General features: G+C 37.8%; 1 protein-coding gene across 1 annotated transcript in view; it reads right to left on the bottom strand.

Annotated features, from left to right (window-relative positions):
* Window positions 1-18,317, bottom strand: part of LOC110370703 (headcase protein) — a 57,294-nt gene that overhangs the window by 22,714 nt on the left and 16,263 nt on the right. The window contains exon 2 of the mRNA XM_021326612.3: window positions 9,447-9,543. Coding sequence (XP_021182287.1) covers window positions 9,447-9,543 — 97 coding nt within the window. The remainder of the gene's footprint in view (window positions 1-9,446; window positions 9,544-18,317) is intronic.

The following is an 18,317-nucleotide window of genomic DNA, read 5'->3' as shown; positions in this document are numbered from 1 at the left end:
ACAGTGAGTAAGGGGAGTAAAAGCGGTGATATTAAAGGACGAAAACGAGCGGTTCATTACTGGGAATGTTGGCAATAACAATACGGCTAATGGTCCTGGCGCGATCCTCTCAATTCCCGCTTCTGCTCGAATATCTCCCTCGCAACAAATCCCCGGCAATTGCAACTTACTTATTTTGATAGTACGATTGTCCTGTTCTGTATAAATAGCTTCATATTCTTTACATAAATTATATCTGATATGCTATTTAATGGGGCAGGATCAATTATGTCGCATTGTTAGGTTACAACGTATCATCGTAATCGCAGTTATTCATAGTAATTATCGTGCATAATTATTGTTTTAGGTATTATAGATAGCTACTACGTCTTAAGTTCGTAGAAGTGAATCGTGACTTAAGTATGGAGAGCTGTCATAACTCGAGCGACGTGTTCCTAGGTCACGTAAGCCACTGTTCACTTGTTTTTTTACACACATTTTATACTGTTTTACTCATAAACAGCCCGTTGCAATAGATAGCCACAAAGTCGTTGATAACAATGTGTTTCTATGCATATATTTTTATAGCAGTTTTCTATACCACATTTAACAACTTCACGCACTACTATATTATTATGTTTATTAAGGTTAACGCAAGGATACAATGTAGTAATAAAATCATGAGTTATGACGTCTACGTTCAACATTAAAATATTGATTATTATTTTAATTATCATGTTGTTTTTTAGAGCGTCAATAAGCATAACGTTTATATTAGGTTAGCATTACATTACCGTGGGCGGGGACAGCTATAATCAAATAACAGCACGATTAAATCAAGCGCCTCTCAATTTAAATACGACTATAATTATGGAACATTTAGTAGACGTTGATCGAAGATAGATAGACACAATTATTCAACATAGCCGTGCAATTTAAAGGAACATTTAGTAACAAGAAAACTGGTATACAGTATCCCAAAAGCATTTGTTGCGCAAATCGTTCCATATAAAGTCAAGCGCGGATTAGCACGAAAATATTCGGAAAATGTACTTTCAAAAGGCCAACGGGTAAGGGCCGCTTGCTCCAGTTTTCTACACGAGCTTCGTGAAACTAAGAACATTATCGCACGATAAATCGCTAGTTCGTATGTCTAGCAATCACTTTATCCATAAAACTTGTATCGTAAGATTGTAGTTGGTCGAGCGTGACCGTTCGCAGTAGGCGCGATCACGCAAGTTTATCTCGTAGAGTTATAATAATTAGTTAGAGCAATAACGTATCCAGACCACACCTCGCAATTAGGTCTTGATTATATGAATAGTTTATGCAGCGGAGTTATTAAAGCTACACATAAAACATTCTTTATAAGGAAACTCCGAGATAAATACGTTGTTGATGTTAGGAGCTCACGTTATGTAACAAATCTTGAATCTTAATGTGGCTCTATTATTAGTATTTTGCCGTCTCATGGACGAGTAGACATCTCCTTAAGAGGTCATGAACGGATAAAATCATTCTGTAGATGTAATGTACAGGGAAACCGGCTGCAGGATTAACGTAGTGGAATAGTACCCTAATGTTTATGAAGACTTGTGAATAGTAGCCGTTTCATGTTTATAAAGTTCTAATTATCGTTATAGAATCTAGATTGGTTTATGAATCAGCGATGCGGCATCGCTGCCAGTCATTGTTAATTAAACAAATAAGTAATGATGTGTCAGTCATAATGAAAATTGACGTCCAATTTATCAACGCATTACCAGGACCTCATAATTCGAATGGAGGTTGGCAAAAACAAAAGCATTTGAGCCAGAGCCAACAGGTACGCGTACATACGTAACAAATCAAATCACACAATATGGCGGCATTAGTCGTTGCGATTCTATGCGCTAGAGATTTGCAAGCGGCGCGCAGCGACGTGCACTGTAAGTAGGTCGTGCGCGTGCGTCGACCCCACGCCCGACTTCAGGGTTAACGCCAAGTGCTTGTGAGTAGGGTTGCCACTGTTACCAGCTGCGCGGGAGATGAAAATCTTGCAGTTTATAGACAGGTTGAGAACGTACCACGATGTATAACAGAAGAAAAGAGGTGTTAAAAGGTTTAATGCCAATTTTTTAATGCCTGCCGATGTCAATGTTCATACAACTCTAGAAAGTATGCAGTTACTAGTGAAAATTCTATATTATTATGCAGCAGAAATTACAAGAATTTTTGCATGGCAACAGCGGATTTCCATTTTCGTAGAAACATAAATCTCTTGGACCGCGCTAGCTAATAAAAACCACTAAGGTGAAAGAAACGATAAATAAAAATTCCTTTGTCTAAAATCGGTTTTACTTGCAAGATACTTTTGTAAAGAAATCACCAGCGCGATATTTGGGTATTTTCTGAAGATGAATGTTGTCGATTAAGAATAATTTATTGTTAATCTATAACCATTAATTTTGGCAGAATACTGATGCAGCTGAAGCTGAATCACTGACATGAAAACGCATTAGGATGATGTTTTATTTCAATACTTTATCTCATTATAACTTTTGAGACAGCAACAACCGTACATTATAATTGCAGTTGTATCGATTGGAAAGTCAATTGAGTACCTAAGATTTACTCGAATGTGTTTAACATGTCTCTCCAGCAACATTAAATTGTTAAGAACAGCGGGCGGTACAAATATTACTGTCAGAAATTAATTAAGTCCTGGTCGTAGCGCTGACACAGTCAACCTACTCACCGCGCGATCTTAAACGACTTGTCACCGATATCTGTGCGCCTAGTACCGCACGCTTGTTACTTATCAATGCGCTTCGAAAATCTTAATACGTTCCGATATTATTAATTCGCTAATAAACCAGCAGTTTTGGCCTGAAATCATGCTCGTGTTTTCCAAACATTATTGCCGTAGTTATCGCGATAATAATAGCAGCACGGGTTCATTGACCGCTCTAGTTCTATTCTAGTTACGTTAAACTAGTGTTACAACTTTGTTTCTATGAATTTCGTGCGCTGAAATGTTTGAAATTTTACGCATCAGGGCAGAAAAATATTACACATTTAGAGCAATTGCATGCGGCGGATATCACTAAGTACATTTGAAATAAATAATACATTTGTTGTATTACGGCTGTTTCCTCCGGACACACAGGCGTCCTCCACATTTTGAACTACAATGTCAGGATATTTATTTATTTCATTATTGTCAATTTTCTGATGAATTTTCTTCGGCTAAAACCGTCTAGCCTTTTGTTTCAAAAACAAATCTCAGTGAAAAATTAAGAATAATTCGGATTTCAGAAGAATGTGTTGTAGAATTACATACCGAGAAAATGTTAAATGTGTTTTGATTTACGAAGAGATTGATGTTAACGTAAACTTGGATGATCTCATAATTATCGTCAGTTTACGTAAACTAGGTTTACTAGTAAAAATAAGTAGGTGATCTGAACAAAACACGCGAATATTTATTTTAATAGTAGCGCTAGAACTTGTTATACATTTAAATATAGATTTGTTTGAAATAAAACTAGGCGGAATCGTGGCAAACTTAAAAAATATGTAATACGTAGACGCTGTAATTAATTAGGATGGTTTGTTTATAGGAGGCGCATAGTTCATCAGTCATCTGTCATAATTATATGTAGGTGCGCACGCGCCGAATAAGCACCGAGCGCGGCGTGGGCGCGGCGAGACGACAGCGTCGACGCGAAGCTGCGCGCGGGCAACAAGCGTGGGCTACGTGCGGTGCATTATTCATGGGTATTCAGCTCTCGGCAATACGCATTCTATTTACTACGAAACCGATTACTCACGCATCCAATTCTTCCACTCCTTTACCGCTAAATAAATCAATTACCGACACTGAACCATTAGTTGCCTGTTCATATAACGCTGAAAAACACAAATTATGGGCGCTTGTGCGAAATATTAAACCGACCGACTCCTAAATGTACGCAAACAAGGCGCATGTTTATCAAGATTGAATTCAACAGTACGATGCCAACAAAAACCGGCTCCAAAGCCCTTCCATATATGGCAAGTGTCCTGCAAGTGGATACTTGCGATAACTTTATAAAAACTTGATCACAACTACACGAAACGGTCTTGCAAGCCGCGGGTTGGCTAAAGTTCGCACGGTTGCTGCCTTTTATAGGTCTGCTAGCCTATTCCAGCTGTGTCGAAAGCCAAACACGAAGAAAATGCAAGATACACTATCTGTTGCACCACACCATCACTGCGTGTTCGTAAATTCCTCCTGATTTAAAGAGATTCGTTCGTCATACTTAAATAGTAATAATTTATCTAGCATCTGTGTAATGGAGTAATTACGTTTATCGAGTTCTTACGAAACGACCAAACGATCTGATCTGAACTAGTAAGAACTTATTGCACGTCGTGCTTCATTCTACAACTTTTTGCAACGAAGGAAAGTTGCACTGCGAGACCTATCCAGCCCTATTGTATCTATTAACCGGCTACTTTCTCATTTCTTGCCATTTACGGTCCGTTGAGAAAATCGAGGTGCATTTTGCAGTATATCAGCGCATGATGAAGAGACAGAATGACAGCATAACTTAGGCCCACTCACGGTCGGGCTGAGTCATTTATCGTTTAGCGTATAATTTATTTTTCAAAAGGCTATGAAGCATTTTGTCTCACAATACTTAGGCAAAAAGCATATAACCGAGAGGCAAAAAAGGTTAAGCGACTGTTGCGCTCGCTGAACAAGACGATTTAAAGAAAAACGCGGTGTTAATCCACATGGGAAGCCTTGAGCGCGGTGTCGGGTTGCGGTCGCGGCTCCGTCGGCTTTAGTTACATGGACGACCGCGCGCCCGCCACATCTTCCTACGTGCTCTTGAATAACACACATTACTTCTTATGAATACGTCCAAAATTCACTAGCTCCCCTTTGATCTAAGCGATAACGGTCAACCACTTAAGGCGTCACAGGCGAATGAAAACCTGCAAATATTTTATGAAGTCGTTCAGCTCGTTAGGCCACGTTTGATCACGAGTGGCGATATAAGTACGTATATGCACGGTGGACGTGAAAATTACCGCTGCGATAAATTCATAAACCCGGCTTTGGGTCTTACGAGCAGTGCAACCGGTCGCCGCAATCAATATGCTGGTAGACAGCGGGCCACCATAAATAGAAGAAGTGGACTGGGATTTAATGATGCCGCTCCGCGAAAACGTGCCTCGCTTGTCGCTGTTATCAATCATGCTTACAGCTCAGTCCCAGTATCTCCGTATCGTTTCACTTGGTTATTAGATTCCAGTAGGAAGAAACCGATATTTATTTTATAGCATGCCTATTGAATTTTATTGCCGGACTCGAACGGACGTGGATTTATTTTTTACAGATCGAAGTAAACCAGTCCGTGATAAAGCGAATGATCATGTAAACGGCGCTGTTGCTTTAGGTAGACCGGGGGTAATATGGGGGGTGTGGAGAATTATGAAGTTTCCCTTGTCTGGTAAACGGGGTGTTCTCACGCGAAACGAGTCGGCTACAAGACAATACCGGTCGCGTTATTTACGCGATAGATAAGTGAAGAAAATGTTTTAAATTATCTCGCGTGCTTCAGTCGGTGCACGAGCGGACGTTACCAGCCACAATAGTAGCACTTCGCGCGTCAGAATAGCACGAAATAGCATTTAAATTACCGTCACTGATTATCTATGTTAAAATACTATCTAAATTACGTTGAATATCTGTCTGACTGGATACGCAAATCGTGACTGAAGACAAAGACTTTTTTAGAAACAAAAACGGTTCGTAGATGGAAACTTAATTGATAACTAACAAGGTTCTTATTATTAAGAGTTAATTTATTCTTTGCTTGAATACCAATTTCATGTTCATTTGTGCGCTTAAGTATATTTCCATTAGACAAGTCAATTGCTCAATTAGACGATCTTTGAATTAATCTGCAGAACTATCAAATTCGAGACATACATGGATAACCTTTTAGTTAAGTACTGCTTATATACTTAGTCCCTGTTTAGCAGCATCTAAGATTTTCCTGCCTTATTGTACAGACTGAATGAGGTGAATGACATAAAATTATTTATTCTGAAGATCAAATGCCTTAAAAACTTCAGATCAACCACGCCCTCAGCCAGAAAACGGCGTCGACTCTAGTTCAGAAACCATACATTCACAAACTGAACTCAGTAACTGCGAACAGTCAAGCGTATGTGTTGAGTGTTGTAATAAATAACAAACAAACGTCGAGCAAAAATAGCTTGGAGCACGACGGGCAGGGGAATGACCGTCGGTTGACACACAACTGGCTCAAGGCCTGTAGAGATTAGATACCAGAGCCGCATAACAAATACACATAACGACTGACAATTGCAAAATAATCCGTGGCGAGAACAATTCTGTGATTGCTTTTGCAAAAGTTTTGCGATTTGCGCGGTTTAGGCGAAATTAGGTTTTGGGTGTTAAACATTTATTTTCAAGTTTTTTTTTTGGGGTATCGTTTTCGAGATTTTAACAAATTGGTGCTTTTGCAGTATGAAGCTGCCAACAATTAGGAAATATATTATAAACTGTGACATCAGGTTGCTAAATGAAGGTTTACAGTTAATTTTAGCCACATCGTACGTAAAATAAAAGATGTTATCTTAATGTAATTATTACCGAATATTTTTACCACATAAGATATGTACCTATGTATTAACTAGCAAATATTCAAGAAATAAATGATAATAATCAACAGAAGTTGTATCTCGCAACTTGAGCACATTAAAGTATACAACTATGAAAATGCATAAAACAAAATGGCGTATAAATCAATTGTTATGTAAGAAATGTTCTTACCCTTTAAGGGTAATGAGATCAATAGGGTTAGCTTGCAGTGAAGCATAATTACATTACATAATATTACGGCACAAAGTCCTCGTTACGAATAATATAAACAATTGTTCTGTGCCACTGAAACTGAAAACTGTTTACTTAATTTTATTTTAATTAACTTCAGTACTGCACATACAATAATATTGTTAACGCTCCAAAATGTTTTATATGGTAGCTATATAACTTTGATCAGAGAAATGCATCTAGATTCTAGATGAATCCTCGAAAAATCCTCTTACTTGTAAAAGGCCTGTTAAAGAAATAGAGAGTCATAATGATAAAAGAAAATACACATTCATATGGAGCTATGAAACTACCTATATGACCTACCAATGTATGAATTAATTAGCATAAGATTTCTAATAATTCTAATGCCCATACTTACATACTTAGCATAGATCTTTCGCTGTATATATTCTCTAGCTAGCATAATTGCCAAAGCAATAAACATAGATTTTAATATCAATATTTATGCATGAAAGTTAGCCTGTCTGGTATATTTTCACAGATAATTTAACATTTTTGACAACACCACAACAATATCCACAGGATAGGTTTCCGTTAACACACGCGTGATGTATGAGGATTATAAAAACCCATGGTTAATAAATACTTTACGTTAATTACGAGTGAATCCACGTGCATTTCCTAGGCTTACTAACAAGATTTATCGGCGTATAAAGTGACAACTCAGGTAGTAATACCGCATAACATGAACATCAATTTCTCTGACTTGACTTTTACAAACTGCTACACGACATCCAATTGGAACTTCGCATTTTTTATCTATTTCTTACAATCAGAATTTTCTGAAATAAAAACTCCTGATAGTTGCAGATATATTGTGAGAAATTGCCATCAGTTAATGGTAATTAGAAATGTATACGGCGTTCCATACAATAAGATGATATGATGATAGCGAGAAGAAATGAGATGCATTCATTTGTTTAGCCTGTTAGGCCGATAACATGTGTATTTTAATTAATAATGGACTTGTTTAATTTAGATAGGCTAGGGAATTTAATTTTTCTTTTGTTTTTATAGATTACTTTTTCTCAAGGCAACTCTGCGACATGTGACCTAGAGCACAAAACCCATCCTACCATCTTGTCAAAGAGTCAATTTACTCGAATACAACTAGGTATCAAACTAATAACTAAATATACCACTATGCACAAACATTTACATAGACAAGACAAAAAAAAGAACATTGAACAAAATCCGAAAAATATTTCCGTCCGAACTTAGTGATTCAGCCAACGTCCAAATCCAAACTCAGTGGAATGTTTGCAAAATCAACAGCATTCCTACTGGTGTTTTTATCGACGCTACTTATCTACTTTTCGCATTATCTACCTAACTGAAAAGCCATCAATTATATTTTTTTTTGTTTGCAACTCAACTACTAATCGATTCAGTTCTGTTTCTGTAATGTGCTTATGAATACTGCACTAAAAGCTAGCAACAAATTTTAACAACATTACGTTGTTATGATATCGGTTTATGCAATGAATTAGCACACAAGCACTAATAACAATTTCATTAATTTTAAACAGACGCTTGAGTAGGTGCAAAGTTATGCGAACTCGAAATATGGTAGCGAAGTACTGGCTTGCATTTGTTTTGTTTACTTTGTTTGGAACAAGGCCATAAAGTAAATACTTTTTTTTGATTGTTTATGTTTTTGTTGGCCATTTCCATTATAAAAAATAATGGCAAATACAAAATATTCCTGGATTATTATAATATTACTATCTATTACATAGCAAAATCAGCACTTTTGTGACCAGTGTGCAGTTTTGTTACCAAAATCTCGTGCGACATAACATAAAACAGCTTGAATTAAAAAATCTTTTCCTTTTTAAAAGAAATTGTTCGAGCTACCTAATTTGAGTGCACGTAAAGAATATATTACCTGACCTGTAATAAAGCCACATCAAACTGTAATAACGTTTATTTAAAACACTAAAAAACATCGTTTTACTTTCGTCTGGCGGTTGGAGGAGCGTCGCATAAACCACCCAGTGGTACGATTAAATTACAGAAAAGTTACGTTTATTCGGTAGAAAATGTACCGGCCACCCCCGGCGCCACCCGTGACAGCATTTTATCGCGAAAAGTGTCACCCTGTGTTTTTATGGCGGCGACAACAAAAGCAAACTTTCACCTCCGCGAAGCTTTTGTGCAATAAAAATATTTTATTGGCCACCTCTACGACCTGCGTCCAGAATTCACGACTATCTCGTTCGAGAAAGATTAATTACGCTCTAAAGTTATATGTTATTATTTAAATTAGAACAATCGCTTATTTCATTTGCGTTTGACGTCAATTGTTGGCTTACGAGAGCTTTTCCTAAAAAAAACACGGTCATGAATGAAATCTATCGCGCTATTTTTACACTAGATAATTGCATTTCAGTGTTAACAGTACTTTCATGTTCGGTTTTATACGTTGGAAAATACATAAAAATCCTATTTGGGAGGACTGTTTGAGTGTTTACGCTAGACTTTAAAGCTCCCGGGGGAATCGATCCTGAGTCGTTAAATTGTTATTTTCCTTTTTCTGTTACCTTATTCCTTAAGTAGAAGTACATACCTTGATTTGATATGAGTTGACTTTGTGCTTCGGTAGCAGATTGAAAGTAGAAAAGTCCAGTCTTCGGGAAAATATTCCGTTGGCGCCAGCGCCGGCTCTGCAAGAAAGACAAATAAAATTAAAAATAATACAAAAGACTTGCACCTGGGAATCTTTTTGTAAAACATTTCACCGTTGCCTGAGGTAAACCATTAGGTTAACAATAATCTCGGTTATTACAACGCCAGACATCACGTTTAGTCCATTCCGATTTGCTGTATGAGCAACTAATATCTTTTCCGTTCCTCCAATCTCGAAGTCTTCCAACTTTTAACCCTTTCACCGCAGTGATGAATCGAAATCCAATTTTCTGTGTACTGCCCTTTGCGACGAGCACATTTCGTGCCGTCAGTATTGAAATGGTTTATGCCTAATCGCGTTACACGGATTTACAGCGAACACGCAGACTTGCGGATTTAATACAGACGGGAATGCAGCGCCATTTTTAATCAAATGACGTTTTATTCTTTTTATGCGAGAAGTGCAAAATTATGTATAAAGCTACATTCTACCGACAGTGTTTTAAATAGGTTGCAAGTCCTTGAAGCAAATCATTATAATATAAATGAACATCGCTAAAGGAAATCGCAAGCAACAAAACTAAACAAAAAATTATAAACTCGTTTGGCGCTTAAAAGCCTCTTAACATTTTTACACTACCACGGTATTTAAAGTACATAAACACCTTCAGATAAGGCCCGTAATACGTAATAAAATAATTGCAAAAAAAGAATGAAAAAAATATTTTGCGTCTGAGTTAATAAACTGTAAACTAGCACAATATGCATGCATAGTTTTTTTGCCATCCACGCGAAGCAAAAAGCGGTCTCAAGGTTGCGCAAAAAACTTGTTTTTTCATTGTCAAGGCCAACAGATTTAGATACCGGCTTTCGTATCTCGGCGGGGCGTGTCAATACAAAGTATGTTTACATTCGGGTATAGATAAAAACCGGCGATTACAATGTTGACGCGGTTGTTTTGTAATTCTTTTGACGGGACTATTTAAACGATACTCAGTTTAACAGAGCATGTTTCATGAAATCCTGATGATTAATTGATTATTCTGAGTGACTGACGAGCGGAATACTAATGTAATCAATCTCCTTTAACTGAAGCCTTCAAAGTTTTTATTTTTATTTTCGTAAGTAGGTAGGTACAGAGCGAAGAGCATGCGTGATGCATTTAAAATGGCCCTTTATTGTAAGAACTGGTGGCCAGTCATTTCGATTCACAGTCGCGTCGACTCGCGTCTGAACGGAAGTGCGCTTGACTTAATATGGGTGACCTTGGTCGTACAATAGGTTAGTTTAATACTTTAATTTCATGAACAAAAAAGCCGACAGACGCTGGCCCAGTTACGTAACGTGATCGCCTTAGTACTTACACGTGTAACATAAATTAGCGCATAAAATGATAACGTTCCGAAAATTGTAAACAGCTACGGAGAAATGAAGGTATTTGAACTGATATCGGTGAAATAAAATGTAATCTGCCTACAGATTATTGACATGATTTTTGCAATATTTGCAAGCGCAATATAAACAAGTCTCCAAATGCGCTCAAAAACTTTTTATTTTTCTATCGCTTATTGACGATATAGGATTTAGATTGCCATCAGTTGAGATTTAGTCTTCAACTTCTTTTATAACAATCAAAGTGCACGAAGCCAACTTAAGGCGAATACTCGTCATCCTCTAATAATAATGATTGTAAAACACTTTTAAAAACTGCAGAAATACTTATCAGCTTTCAGTAATGCTTTTCGGAAACATTTATTTTGCGAAAACTGTTCCCACGGAAAGCATCAACAAACTTGAAATCAAGTCGACCACGTCTCGGCAGATGGAGACGAAACGAATTTAAATCTGCATTATTGTAGCCGAAATGTATAGGTATACCTATTTACTTCTTTTACACGTGTAAGCGAACGTGAGTCAGATTAGATTTGGTGCCTCGCATAATGATGTTTTGGAAGACAAAAACAAAAACTCGGCTGCACAGTGATTCGTACTAAAGAAGCACTATTATCCAACTAGTGTAAACTGGCATTATCTGGTTGTAAAAAGAAAGCTAGTTTATTTATAAAAATTCTTTATAACAAGTATGTTAAAGATAGTGCTTACTAGATAGAGAGAAACAATAGTACCTACAGTGTGGTTTGTAAGTGCACCATCTTGGTATTCGAATGTTATTCATATAAAAGACCTTGTTTACAGGACCAACACTGTCGTGCTGATATACAGCGAATGCAATATGGCGGTTTGGCCTTGGCTGTTGAATAAAAATAACGATGTTTTTGTCGAGTTGATTTTATATCAGAAGTGCGGGCGGACGCGGCGAGCGAGTCGTGTGTGTGCATTCGACCAAAATACTCGGCACGCCTGCCTGCGCCAGCGCACCTCTACACAATGTTTACTTAGGACTAAGATCCAGTCTTAAAAGGCAATGCTTTGACGATATTAGACAATTTTAGCCTGCTCAGACTATTACCCAAGCGCTTTTAGCGCGAGCAGTGTTGTTGACGTTGGCTTATTTATTAAGACGTCTTGAATTAACATTTGTGCTTGACAAACATCGCAAGGCTAGCCAGTACACAGACATTCGGTATTTCATGTAACTTGCGAAAAATCAGACTCATCCCCAGCTGTTTGATAAATGATGGATGATCAATTGTTTATTGTGCGGTCACGATTACGGCGATAAAATTAATTAAAAATGGTTTTCATAACCTCACTCCATTTATTTAATTGGAGTCAATTTAAACTGGTGGTATTTTGAGGCACGAACACCAGTTTTATGGTACAGAAGCTGTTTGTTGGGTTTAGTACTGAGATAAGTCGAATGTCTATTGTGATTTGAAAGTAGACACCTCAGTGGAAGCTGTCTGTGAACCGGTTCAAGACTTTCTCATTCATGCGGCCCACGTACTCCGACCGGATTTACTGACACGAACCAAAATGTAATGAAACATTTTCTTGTACCTACCCACCTTATTATTAGATTAGAATCACGTAAGTATAGCTAGCATTGTCTGGTGCAAATTGATGTGCTTCACCATGAGGTTTTTACGTTGCATGAAGTAACACAATGAATTAACCCTGCCAATTCCGGCCCATAAAAAATGTAACAAAGAACGTCTACTGGCTGAATATCATAAAAAGAAACAAGTGAGCCTTTGAATGTTTTTTTAATCATAACAATTAATTCAGCGAGCGGGTAATCTACCAAGCATTGTAAAAAATCCGTTTATTTTTAACATTTTCTAAACACAAAATACTTCCCGTGGCTATTAGCTTATTTGGTCACACATAAACAAAGATCCTAATTTAAATAAATCCTACATTAAATAAATAGTACATACCAACGCATATTGGGCTTTAAATTGTGACATAAATTGAGCATTGTGCTCTATCTGATACAATCAAATAGTTTATATGGTAGAACGCTACAATTTACATGAGATGACCTCTATAAGTACTGGCTCCGAATGTTGATATGCTAATTCTGTCCACCAACAATGGCGTGGCATTCTTTAATATGTTAGTGTTCTCACACCGTACAAAATATTTACTAACATCAATTTATACCATGCGTGTATGCCAGCGATCCATTTAAACACGTTTATTTTGGTCACGGTCCAGATATTTTCACCCTAAACGGACTCCCACAGTTAGCAGACCTTGAGACGGAACAATTAACGCATAGTATGACAAAGGAAACTGACGCTTAAAAACAAAGACATTTCAAGGTGCCATTGGGCGCCATTTAAACATGCGTGAAGCGAACGTGCTTCGAAATTTCTTACGATTGCCGTCGCTTACGTAATTATTGGTTGGTACCCATACAACGTTTACATGCAATGTGCAAGCAAATACGTTTATTGATTTATCGGCGTGTTGCTCAGCGAGCAGAGATGCTCACTCAAGATGCCAGTATTGAACGTCAAAGAAATATTAAGAACGCATCTCTGGCACGGCGACGTACCGCTTACACGGTTTCTAGGTAGGCTTTAACGATTCACTGAGTTGCAATAAGTGCCTGTTTACGCGCCAGCGACCAATGGCCGCTTGCGACTATTCTAATCTTCGCAAGCGTGGGCCGGCTACTGGAACCAGTCGAGACGCCGGTCAGACGCGGACGAACTGACAAACTGTCCGACCAAATCGCGGTTGTATCTCGTAGTGGAACATTGGACATTACAATGCTTTATGTGTATATCAGCGGGCCTTCGCCCCCGCGGCTCCAACGTAATACATCACTTACGAGTCTACGTAACAACAACTATATTAATCTCGGGCCCATAGAACGTGGGAGTTATGTCCATAATACGTTACATCATTTGCCGAAACGCTTTAATTAAATTAACAACATGTAAATTTTAGTTTATAGTAACATTTATTAACAAGTTCCATAACAATAACATTGTGTTAAAATGTAAATCGTTGTAAATAAGAGATCGTAATCACACTTTACAGCTGTATACAGTAACATAATGAGTTTTACGGCTGTTCCGAAACAATTGTTATTATGAATTCGCCAGCCAAGGTCAATGGCGATACCTAACACAGATCTAGATTTATACTTGTTTATGTTTTGAGTGTTTGAAAAAGTTTTTATCATCTACAATTAAATTGTAAAATAATAATTCAAAACGTAGTGTAGTCCTACCCTTAAGTGCAATTCGATTTTCTAAATAAATATTTGCCGTCATAAATGCTAGACTAGACTATAGACAATTCAATTTAAAGCGTTGCTTACACAGTAATCTAAGCTGAAAAGCCACACCCACTGGATATTGACACGTCTCGTTTTTTTGAACGCAACCTACCATTAAGGTGCGAGTTTTAGCGGTCGTAATGATGCATCATCATCGAATCGTGCGATGTAAACAACGCGGACCTTGGCCTCGACTGAACAATAGGACCCGTCGGCCCCACTAAATTCGATTACCTAACAGTCTCGGCTATTTCGCTCACGATTTTTGCCATAAACGCAAACTACGCCGCGATTTGCCGCCATAATTATTATACGAACGCGATTTTACTCATATAGGTACATCGATTCTTGTAAGTGGATTATGTTTACAAAAAATACAACTTTAAATTTTATGTAATTTGAGCATGATTTATGTAATTGAAATCAAGGCTGCGAAAATAACCCATGAGAAATGGTCGATAGATAATGATTATGGACGGTTTTTACGGATGATCGACGTATTGTTTGTTCTGTAAGTTATTCGAGAAATAGGTAGGTACCTACGAGTACGAGAAGGTATAATTTATACCATCTTTTCAACCGGGTAGATTTTTAATCCATTAAAATTCCAAAAGAAATTCCGTTAACAAACAAAGATTCCTACAATTTCACAACAGTTCGAACTAAATCAAGAGATTCCAATTAAATCAAAATATCTCCAACAAAGGTAAGAATACCGTGGCCAAAGTATTTCTAAAGAATCGCGCCCTAATTGACAATCGAATAGAATGTTTTAACGGTCAATAGCTTGTGTTAGGAATAATTTTTCCATTTATAAATTTCTCGTACGTTGAAGAGTTTAATTGAAAAATTGGATGAGAGTTGGGCCAAACAAACGGGTAATAAAAATAATTAGGCTATTAGCTCAATTGCAGGCGGGGGCGTGGCCATCGATCTACGACTATCTTCATTACGCATAGGGCTGCCTAAATTATATTGTCGATAGTTATTTTCACATTAAATTTAACTTATTAATGCTCAATCCTTTTCCATGTGAGAGGAGGCCTGTGCCCAGCAGTGGGACGATAAAAAAAGGCTGTAACAGTAAAATAATCGTAATTTCGAGCTACTTTTCTACAAATTATTATTTCAATAAAACTCGTCATAAAGTTCATCACAAAAATAAACACCTCACATCTTACTTGCAATCACACAAATTGTGTGTCTGTAATAAAAACAACGTTCGTTCCAATTTCATTCAATTGTAAACGGAGTACGCTGTAACGTGAAATAATTTCCAGTGAAGTGGTGGTATACACAGCCCTGGCATCATGGAAAAAAGTTAGCTGACTCATTCAATCGGCTGTAACGATGAACAACAGTTTTATTCCTGGCCGGTTTGATTCATTGTAAATATAAATAAACACGATAGCATGCAACAAAATGTATTGGAACTGTTTACTTATTTCTGTCCGCCATGTTATCAGGCAGCCAGTAATTACGCGTTTGTTTTACAAAGAAGGATAACTATTACAAACTTTTTATTAGAAGACTTTATTCTACAGAGAAGTGTTATTTAAAGAATTAATTTATACAATAAACTGGTTTAACCGTCAAATCCGTAGCGGACCCCAATCGGGGTCTGAACATCAATGTCACCGTAAGCTCGGTTTAGACCCCAATTGGGGTCTGCGAATCAGTCATACACTTTCCTAATTATTTACGCTCATATTTATTTTCTTTCCAATCAAACCACATTTGTGAGTACTAAATAAAATAACTAAATAAATTTAAATTATTTTTACGCATTCAAACCTTTCATATTTAGCATCCCGTTAGAAATATACCTTTTTAAAATCCAATCGTAATTACCAGGAATTCTGATCGAACTCGCCATGTTTGTTTACATTAGTTGTTTTTTTAAATTTGAAGACGCATAGACAAGATGGCTACGGTGATAGAAGTTTTGCATCGAATGATCCGATTCGTTAAAATAAAGAATCGATTTAATAATTTTATATTATAATATTACTAAATTGCACTTTTGTATAGGTACTTACCATAATCTGAAAATAAATTAGGAAAAGTAAAATGACTTAATTTATTTTGAAAAAAATGCTAGAAAATCAGTGGTAGAAAATACGTTGTAGCCGGAATAAAAAAAATCTTCGGTTTTTAGGGCAAATGAAGACTTATTTATTTCTTCGGGTGTTTTATGTGCAGGATTCCTGTAGACCTGCCAAACTTAATGGCGATTCGTTACTTCCAACTTTTTAACTGAGCGGCAAAGCTATTTGACGAGAGCCGTAGTTAGGTGTAGTTATCGCAAAATTTTATGACGATTTCATTGTTTGAAAGGGCAAATAGTTCGCTGTTCATCGAAAGCTGGTCCAAGATGGAAAGATGGCCGCTGCCGACTTATTTTTAACCGACTTCCCAAAAAGCGGAGGTTCTCAATTCGACCGTTTTTTTTTGTATGTTTGTTACGCGATTACTCAGCCATTTATTTATCGATTTCAATGATTCTTTTTTTGTTTGATAGCGTATACTTCCGAGGTGGTCCCGTTATCATCAGGTCAGGATCTGATGATGGAACCTTGAGAAATCGAGGGCGACTTTCGAAAGTTGCAGAAATACATAGGTTGAAATCTTATCACTCAGGTGTTTGCCTGGTAGCACTATTCAACAGTGAAGGTTTTGAGCTGACCTGATGATGGAGACCAGAGAAGGTCGAGGGAACTCGACAACTGAATATTTAAACTTTCTCGTGTTTGTGCTTATATTATTCGTATTTACGAGGCCTCTGCAACAGTGAAGGAGATGGAGACGAGAGAAGTTCGGTTGTCGAGATCCCTCGACCTTCTCTGGTCTCCATCATCAGGTCAGCTCCAAACCTTTACTGTTTCATAGTGTTATCAGACATACATCTGAGTGTCAAGTTATAACCTTATCTATGCTTACAATTTTCGAGAGTTGCCCTCGATTTCTCAAGGTTTCCATCATCAGATCCTGGACCTAATAACAAATATGGGGAATATACCCTTTCGACCAAAAACAAACATCCAAATTGAGAACCACCTCCTTTTTGGGATTCGGTTAAAAATATTTGGTGACTTTAAAATCAATCAATTTTTTTTTCATCATTTATTTATTTTCTAACATATAATTTACATTTTTAAATATTAAATATAAAAATAAAAAACATTTAAAAATATAAAAAATAGGTTGCCACCGATATCGGGCACAGGGTCCAAGGTACCGGTGGTTAGGGTCCCAGAGACAGAAACCTCCTCACAATACGTGCCGTATCAAGGAGTACTGCCTTCTGAATCAGTCCCTTGATCCAGCCGCCCAACGAGAGCCTCCTGAGGTGTTCGTCGAGGCTCTTGGCTATTAAACCATTGGCCGTAACGACGATCGGCACAACAACAGCCGTGTCGACACTCCACATGGCGACAACCTCGTGCGCTAAGTCGAGATACTTTATTTGTTTCTCTTTCTCAGCTTTCACAAGGTTCTCGTCATGCGGAACGGCGACATCGACTATCATCGCGCGGCGCGCTAATCGATCTATCACCACAATATCAGGCTTATTGGCTACAATAGTCCTGTCAGTGATGATAGATCGATCCCAGTACAACGTGATATGGTCCTTTTCGAGAACTGGGTCGGGCGCATACCTGTAGTACGTTACCTCAAGGTCTACAAGGTTGTATTGCAGAGCAAGCTGCTGGTGGATAATCTTGGCCACTTGGTTATGTCTGTGCAAATATTCACCATTAGCCAAACGAGAACAACCAGATATAATATGTCTGATAGACTCACCCGGATGGTGACATGCCCGACATATGTCAACCGTCCCGTCTTTCACGATATATCTCCGGTAGTTATTCGTAAGGATAACTTCGTCCATAATTGCACATACAAACCCTTCGGTTTCTCCAAACAAGTCACCGAAGCGTAGCCAAGATACGGACGCATTGAAGTCTACATCGGGGCCATGAAGAGCCCCGAAGAAGCGTCCGTGTAGCTGTTTGCTCTGCCATACTTCCTTGCGATCATGGGTAGTTAGTACCACAGGTTTGCGCCAGTTCTCATTTGCCAACGACAGCAGGGTGAGTCCTCTGTCCACTGCTT

Source organism: Helicoverpa armigera, chromosome 13 (assembly GCF_030705265.1).
Source record: "Helicoverpa armigera isolate CAAS_96S chromosome 13, ASM3070526v1, whole genome shotgun sequence".
Lineage (NCBI taxonomy): Eukaryota > Metazoa > Arthropoda > Insecta > Lepidoptera > Noctuidae > Helicoverpa > Helicoverpa armigera.
The sequence above is the reverse complement of the archived record's forward strand: the minus strand, read 5'-3'. Positions and strand labels throughout refer to the sequence as shown.